The sequence below is a fragment of the Mytilus trossulus genome, chromosome 5, assembly GCF_036588685.1.
Source record: "Mytilus trossulus isolate FHL-02 chromosome 5, PNRI_Mtr1.1.1.hap1, whole genome shotgun sequence".
In the NCBI taxonomy this organism is placed as follows: Eukaryota; Metazoa; Mollusca; class Bivalvia; order Mytilida; family Mytilidae; genus Mytilus; species Mytilus trossulus.
This window is the reverse complement of record NC_086377.1, coordinates 26,953,557-26,962,249: the sequence shown is the minus strand read 5'-3', so window position 1 is coordinate 26,962,249 and position 8,693 is coordinate 26,953,557. Positions and strand designations below refer to the sequence as shown.

General features: G+C 34.2%; 1 protein-coding gene across 1 annotated transcript; it reads right to left on the bottom strand.

Moving 5' to 3' along the window:
• Positions 1-1,114: 1,114 nt before the first annotated feature.
• On the bottom strand, positions 1,115-6,748 carry LOC134717800 (uncharacterized). Its single transcript, XM_063580293.1, has 3 exons — positions 6,656-6,748; positions 6,005-6,404; positions 1,115-3,259 (listed from the first exon to the last, which is right to left on the bottom strand). Exons 1-3 carry the CDS (start codon positions 6,746-6,748, stop codon positions 1,587-1,589), a joined length of 2,166 nt encoding a protein of 721 aa, XP_063436363.1. The 3' UTR covers positions 1,115-1,586.
• Between the last annotated feature and the right edge of the window lie 1,945 nt (positions 6,749-8,693).

The following is an 8,693-nucleotide window of genomic DNA, read 5'->3' as shown; positions in this document are numbered from 1 at the left end:
ATGTCAGCACGAAAACTGCTGACTACTAGGCAGGTGATACCATCGGGGAAATAAATCTCCACCAGCAGTGGCATCGACCCAGTGGTTGTAAACAAACTCATCTAGATACCATGACTTAATTTTATATATACGCCAGACGTGCGTTTCGTCTACAAAGACTCATCAGTGACGCTCGAATCAAAAAAAGTTAAAAAGGAAACAATTCTTTGGAAATAGTTTATTTTTAGCAAAGTTGCGCGAGTTGAGTGAAAAAACGGCATTGTTTCCTGTATATCTATATATTTTAAAAAAAATTCCATTGCCCAACATTGGTACACATAATCTGCAAATGTCATCAAACTTAATCCCATTTTTAAACATGGAGGTACTCGTTTTCATGTTAAATCAGTCTAAGTGATAAAACTACGTCGAACAAAAATGTTTCAGAAAGAAGGTTTAAAAAATACAAACAAAATGACAACAATACATAAATAACAACAGACTTAAACCAGTTACATGTAACTGACATGCAAGCTCCAGACCTCAACTAAACTGATTGAAAGATTATGTCTTCATCATATGAATATCAGACACAATCCCTCCGGTTAGGGGTTTAGTGTCATACTATAGAATCAAAACATATTTGAGAAGAACATAACCCGTATCATTTTTTAAATGAATGGGTTTAGTTCCGATGCAAAGACCCTATAAGTGAATCAATATTAAAGCCAAAATATGCAATCTTTTAATGACCTGACAAAAGTATCGTAACTATATCCCTTCTTAATAAGTTTTTTTAAAGGTTTTGTTAGCTTTTGAGGTGAATACTGACATTTTTGTGCTTTATATACAATATTACCATAAAAGAATGGATGTGAAATACCTGAACGTATAAGAAGTCTGCATGTTGAGTTATATTTATGAAATATTTCCTAATACCGATGATAAAATTTAGTAAATGTTTTGACTATTTTGTGATATAAAAAACCCTGGTGTAATTTTTTTTTAATATGCACATAGACCAAGGTGAGCGACACAGCTCCACAGGCTCTTTAGAGCCTCGACTAGTTTTCAATTTGTATCTTTTTTCCCTCCTTTTTTTTTGCATTTGGCACAAACAAGAAGAATAATTAGATGCAAAGGTAATAATTTATTAAAGATAAGCTAAATAATGGAAATTGTTGCAAATGGCAAACTTTGCAAAATAAGAACATAATATGATGATTAAGGACCGGATTACACATTATCATTAGATTTTTGAACGATACAAGCAATCGGTCATGATATAGTCCATATAGATTGTTCCACTACAGAGACAGTTCACTTTTATGAAATGACATCTAAAACCGACTAGAACATCATATAAAATTTTGTAACAATTCATATACTGTCAACCAACTTATTTTAGCGGATACTTTATTTCGCGTTGTACCCTGTCTAGTCTATTTCGCGGCTATTCAATTTCTCGATTTTCTAATTTCTTGATATAGTTTATTAAGTTTTATATATTCGCGACGATTTATATTCGCGGTTTTTTTTCTACTCGCACAAGTCGCGAAAATAAATTGGTTTACAGTATTATAATTTTAACTAAATTGAGTAGTAAGTCAGAGTAACTGTACTAAGCCTTCTTGCTTAGTGGCAACTAAGGCAGCCTTAAACGTGTCGTAACATATTGCCCGTTTCCTTGCCAGGGTTAGTAACCAACGATTGGCCTCACGTTTGTTTTGTTTAACTAAATGATGTAAATCATCAAAATCTTGTATTGTAATTTGGCCATTTTGGTAAAGATGATCACAAAGGTCAGGAATTTCAAGGTCATGTACAAAACGAACGAAATATCTCTGAATTGTGGAACTTAATTTTGTCGTTTCTGATGACGAGTTGTTATGTGTGTTTTTAAATATCAGATGTTCGTCTTGTGTTTGTGTGTTCTGATTTTCAAATGTAAGTTGGAGTTTTGACTTTTGACTTTGGTTTTCGGTTTTTAGATTTAGCTTTAAGTTCTCTGATCTTAACTCATCGTTTTCAGTTTGTAACTTTTCTATTATTGTTTTGAGTTCTGTATTTTGTCTAGTCAATCTTATTCTAAATTCCTCATCTTGTTTATCACCGGGTATCTTGTTACACAATAGGTTTGAATCACTTGTAGAAGTATTCATAAGTTGTCTATTAGAACACACCGGTAAAATCAAAGTTCTTCCTGTGGTAGATGCGCATGCGTTCCTCATTGGAAATTGTTTTATCTCTTCTGTGCCGTTTTCGATTGCTGTAAACTTACAACTGCTTGTAAAATTCTCATCTGTTGTCAAAAAGGATTCTTGACTTATGTTGTAATTCTCTGGATTTCTATTAATACTGTTATGTTCATGTCCCGGATTTCCTTTGCCACGTGTGTCTCCATTAATAATATTGCAATGCAAATCGTTAAACGATCCTAGAACTTTCGGTTGTGTTTGTTCATCAACGAGGAGGTTGATGCCATTTTCAGAGTGATCATTCAAAGATTTAATATCAACATCATCTATAACTTTGGTTTTAGTTTCGCAGTCACCATTTTCTGAAGAGGTGTCATTACTTTTTAAAATTTGAAGGCCTGTGTGGGAATCAAACAACGAGGTTTGATTTATATTTAGAGTTTCATTTAATGATATTTGTGACGATATCGCTGCAATGTCTATTGGCGAAGTTATCGCTGCAGGGTCTCTTGGTGACATTGTCGCGGAACGTTCTTTTGGCGAAACTGTCGCTGGAGAAGCATATTCGTAAGTTGGATAACGTGCTACCTTCAGCAACTTTACCCTAACACGGAACAGTTCAAATACACAAATTACTCCCTTTGCCTTTTCGTAATTCGGAATATCAAAGTTTCCACTTTCACCAGATTCAGATGAGAACCTGAAAGATCCCGACTTTGACAGATTAATTTGTATATTACCTTGACTTTTACTTTTTTCGAGGACAAAAATCGGTTTCCATGCATTATTCTGTTTCTCACCAGTAACTTTCAACAAACTAGAGAAATTGTCTTTAAACGACTTCGATTTTTCTTCATAAAAGCCGATTTTTATGTAGTATCGACTGGGTACGAAACATGTTTTTATCTTATTCGGGTCTGTTACGGGATTAACACGCACCGTAATAGCCTCTCCGCTATATAAAGGCCGGTCTATATAACATAGTGCTGCTGGGTTTTCATCTATCAACGAAGCCTTTTTATCGTTCTCTGTCTGTTTGATATTTTCACCGCTGTATTGTAGAAACTTTGCATTGGAAGACACTGCAAAGGAGATAATATAATTGTATTCATGACTACTTGACGTCCGGCAGGAAATATTACATGCATAAATATATAGGTCTGATTATTAACAAGTGTATGTGATGTGTCGAGTAATATCCTGCTTTTCATAAGACTGTTACGCGGTATGAGAATTTAAGAGGTTGTTTATGGGGTCTTTAATTTCTGAAGTCTTTATTTAATTTTAAAAAACATCTTTTTTTCTCTATTCTTGTTAGTTTTTGCCTATTATTAATTTCCTTTTCTCTATTCTTTATTTTTGGTATTATACTTTTCTACAGTTTTGTCTATTTTTATTTAGAATATCATCTCATACAAGGTAACAGTATGTCACCTTGTATCCCACACCTTTTACGAAATGCTTGGTGAATAAACAGAAAATACTTATTTTAAATTCTTTTGACTGTTTTTGTTGATTGAAGCCAATTAGTCTTCTATTTGAGAAGATGACGGTGCCACAAGAACTCTTACTAGGTAGTTTTAACATTTGCAGTAGAAACATGATTTTATCTCAGAAGTAATGTTCATGGAAAACAAACAGAATCCAAGTTGTTTTACCTTGAACAAAAAATGTCAATGTAAAATTAACAACTACACAACAAAAAAGAAAGAAGAAACAAAACAGCAACACACGTCGCAAGTCGAAAAAAAGATAGTCAACCCAATCAGCACAAGTAAAAAATCACACCGAAAGCAGTGTATTTAAACTTATAGATTTTAAATTAGCAAAACATACTCCTTATAAATACGCAAAATCGAGCTATACTTTTGGCGCAGCCTTATTAAAAATTCCGGTGACAGGTCACACAATGTTATAAGCGAGTAAGAACAGACGATTGTTAGAGAAAAAGGACAAGGAGTCAGTCAACACCAAAATAAAAGATGTTTTTTTCTCTCGCAACATACGTGTATCTGAATCATATATCTAAATATGATGTTACAGCACAAAAATTTAAGAACAGGGAGTCAGTGCAACTAACTTTTGATAGTATGTGTAAACCTGAGTCTGTCTTGTAGAAGATTACAATTTGAAAGGTAAGCAATTGAGTCCTTGCCAAATCTATACCTCCTTCTTAGTTCATCGTCATTTAAATTTGTTAAATGTGAAATAGTTCCTCTAAAAACTATGTCCTTTCTGGGTCTTAGTGGTGGCATTAACAAAGCAGCCATTTTCTATTATACCTTGGATAAAATGGTTTAACGCTGCTACCTACCATCGTTAAATTTCACTCAAGTTACGAACATCATAACGGAGCGTTAAAAGTAACTATGAGATGAACAACAGGATTAACGAGACGTTAAATTTTAACGATACGTTAGCAAAATTTAACGGAGCGTTAGTGCTAACGACAAGTCGAACAACCGGCCCCAGAACGTTAACTTAACGTGACAAATTGGAACCATTTTTCCAGTACCGTCCTTGTACATTGTGTCCGAAAAATGGCAGAACAAACTTCAAACGTATAAGGTCGTCATCAGTAGCTTATATACCCTTATATATCATTGCAACTCGTCCTGTATTTTCGTGGACAGTTTTCTTTTGTAGTTCTGTAGTTACGCCATTTTTACTCAGAGCTTTTAATGCTTGGTCAAAGTATATAATATTGCCAATTGTGTTTGCAATTTTATTGTTTTGTTTTACTGTCATTTGGGAAATTTTATGTTGATAATTAAATATACTCACAACGTTTACACTCGGGGCTATATAGAGCTTATCATATTGTATAGCACAATGTATTTAACTGTTTCAGAATGTGCCAATCTCTCATGCAGAGTTATCGAACATTGCTCTCTCTCAATATTCATGCAGAGTTATCGGTCTTTGATCTCTGAAGGTGTAACACCACTAAATTGGGCCCGGCCAGAAAGCACATACAGAAAGTAGTACATATTTAACACAAAATAGTTCCTACGCATGAGTGTAAATTTCAAAACATGTAGGATATTTAGGTATTTTTGGCATCAAATGAAAGCTGAAGGACTGGTGATCATTGTAGAACACTTTTGGACTTTTTATTTTAAATATTTAAAAAACTGCAGCAAATTTTAAAAAGAGGGTACATTTGGTCTGTTTGTCAGATCTGAAGTACCTGTTTTGGTACATCCGAAGTTCCGGGAACCAGTTCTTTCTTATATGCCATGTAAGGTATGTTGATTTTTTCAGTAGAAGACACCATAAAGTGTTGCTTTGACATGCAATGATTGCCACTTTATTTGAACTTAAAATGAAAGAGGTGTGCCTGGTTGAAATGGAGGAATTTAACATAGAAAGTAATGGGACCATGAATTAGTGGTGTACTTCCTCAAGAGAGAACAGAAACCGATAACTCTGCATGTGAGATTGAGACCGAATGTTGACCTGTAGATTACTGTATGGTTTTTAAGTCGTTTACTAATTGTGTTATTGACATCATTTATTCATATATACTACACAACTGAGGAGGAGGACAGGGGGTACCCTTCTCCCTTCTCCCACCCCTCTTCTCATTTCTCCTACCCCTCTTCTCCTTATTTTTTTTTAATTTACCGGAAAAAAGAGAGATATTTAATTTTTTCATATTTTATTTTTTTCTCCAACTTTTTCTCCTTTCTCCCAGCTTTCCTCTCCTTTCTCCTACCCCTTTCTCCTTTCTCCCACCCCCTTTCTCCCTTCTCCTACCCCCTCTCTCCCTGTCTCCCTTACCCCTGTCCTCCCCTCACAACTGGTTTGTGTTAAATTATACCTACTCAGATAAACAGTAGCTGAACCAAATTGTATATAAACAGCAAGCCAAGCACTGCCATTTTCAAAAGGAAACCGATCTTTTGGATTGTCGTCATTGTCAAGGACAACTTCTCGTCCATTTTTGGAAATTTTCATGGATATATTAAATGTTGACTTATGAACTCGGATATCGTTTGTTATTTTCATCTGTTGAAAAATATCTCTAATATTTATCCCATTAGGATTCTTTTCCAAGAATCCAAGAGTTATATGACTGCTTCCCGATATTATAATCTGTAGTGGATCTCGTCCTAGTGGCCGTTCGGAGAAGCAAAGTCCTCCAGAATAAACAGTCTTCCATTCAGCTTCACCATTCTGGATGACTATATTTTCTCCGCAGTGGTTAGAAAAATGAAGAGACATCTAAAAATGGTAAAAAAATCAATTAATACTTATTCATCAATTCGTCACTGACGAAAGGTCTGTTGCACAGACGAACGGACAAAAGTAAACCAGAATGCCCTCTCATTTGGACCACGATTGTAAAAAAGAAAAGACCGACACAACACCAAGTCCAGACAAAATTTGAATAATTTAATCGAAAAGACCTAGAAAATTCTTGACCAAAAATGAAATAAAATGCAGCAGGTTCAACCACTGCTGTATATACGTACTATAAATAAACAATAATTATAACCTCGTTCCAAAGGTTCTTGATATCTAGCTCCAAGCTTCGAGGATTTTGACCATGATACCTTGCGACACATTTTTAGTTCCATTCATATACTATTTACAAAAACACATATAGAATGTCTTGTACATAAGAAAAAAAAAAATTCGGTATATTTTAGCAATTCAACTATAGTAGTTATGCCTTCTAGAAATATGAAAGGGGATAAGTCACAGTAACATAAACTTTATTTACTGCGAGACTTATGTTTCCAATCGGTTGTGAGTATCAAATACGGTTGGCATACTTAGGGAGACCTGTTATGAAATATTCCGACAACAATTGTATGCCTTGTATATGCCATTGTGTACATTCTTCAATTAAAAATTAAGGCATATAAACAAGTTTAAGAGGGACAGACAACCAACAAATCAAAATATAACGGAAGTTTATAGCGACTACGGGTTATAAGTTTCAAAGAGCTAGTTAAGTACGTTACATTGTATTATATTAATGTATAATATAGGATTTGTTTCAGAGACAAGTGCGTGTTGGATCAAGAGCACTAAGGTACATGTACATCTTGTTTAAATAAAAAAGGATCAACTAATTATATATTTTTTTTAAGTTGGATACCAAATGATCAATCGTCCTGCATATGTATGCAATTTTTACTACTGGATATAAAACAAGACTTAAACACACAAATGAAAATTGTCGAACAGATTTAGCTGTTATGTATATTAAACTTAGAAATATCCAACAAGATGTTATACATTGTTTTTTTCGGAAACGGGAAAGAATTTTATTTCCATGTATTTAGACCAGTTATATTCAGAGATCAGTTGCAGTTGATAAGGGAGCTACCATTTGATTTTTATGGGGAGGGGGGGGGGGGGGGGGGCTAGGATGATTTTTTTTAAGCTAAAATCTCTGTCCTGCCTTTTTATTTTTCACTCTATTCGGTCCTGCCTTTTTTTTTTTTTAGTTTATCCTGAATTTTTTTACCTAAATTGTCGTCCTGACTTTTTTTTTTTTGCAAGTGTCTCATCCTGCCTTTTTTTTTTACTCAAAACTCCTGTCCTGCCTATTTTTTTCAAATTTCATCCTAGCCTTCCTTCATTCTATTAGTATCAAATTTTATATGTACATTCTAAACTTTTTTTAACATCTCGCACTGTCTCCATTACATGTGTATGAAATCTTAAACGATTCCTAAAAATCTTAGGGATTATAGAATCGAGAATACAGACAAAAGGTGCAGAATATTCAAAAAGGGCAAAATAATATTAGAAAGGAGAAAAAGTATAAAACCTTACTAGTAAATCATAAAGAAACGAAGGGAAACGATGCAACCAGACTTTTTGATAAATTTTATGCAAAAAAATAATGTTACATCATGTACCTATTTCATTTTTTGTATATACATTCAAATATAGTTTGGTTTAAAGATTTTACACGTAAAAATTATAAATCGGATTATTATCTAATATAATAAATGATTAAAAGTAATTAAGCTTATTAATCCTTCAATTAATAAAATTCACATATTACAGGTTTCAGTGACGGATCCAGAACTGTTCATAAGGGTTAGACCGCTGACTGACCTAAGTGGATAAGGGAGGGTAAAGGGGGGGAGCCGCTCCAGTCATACTTCAGTGATTCCCTATATAATCAACCCAATTTTTCCCACATAAAGGGGGGGGGGGGGGGGGGGCGGGCCTCAGGCCCCTTGGATCCGACTATGGCTTTCCGTTGAATAACCCAGCAAAAGATAAATAAAATGTAGCGTACCATTTTTCTAAAGTATAAGATTTGCGTTGGACCGCGTTTCAAATTTGGATGATCTCCCTTTCGTCAGGAAGAAATCTTTTTAAAGTATTGAAAATGTAAAATAAATACAGTACTGTAACACATGCATTTTTAGCGTATCTGATATCAAAGAAGTGCAAATGTTGCTTATTTGACTGCCTCTAAAATTCATATTGAAATAAACCGCAATGAGCAACTTTTGAAAGAGGGACCTTTCATTTGTTCACCAT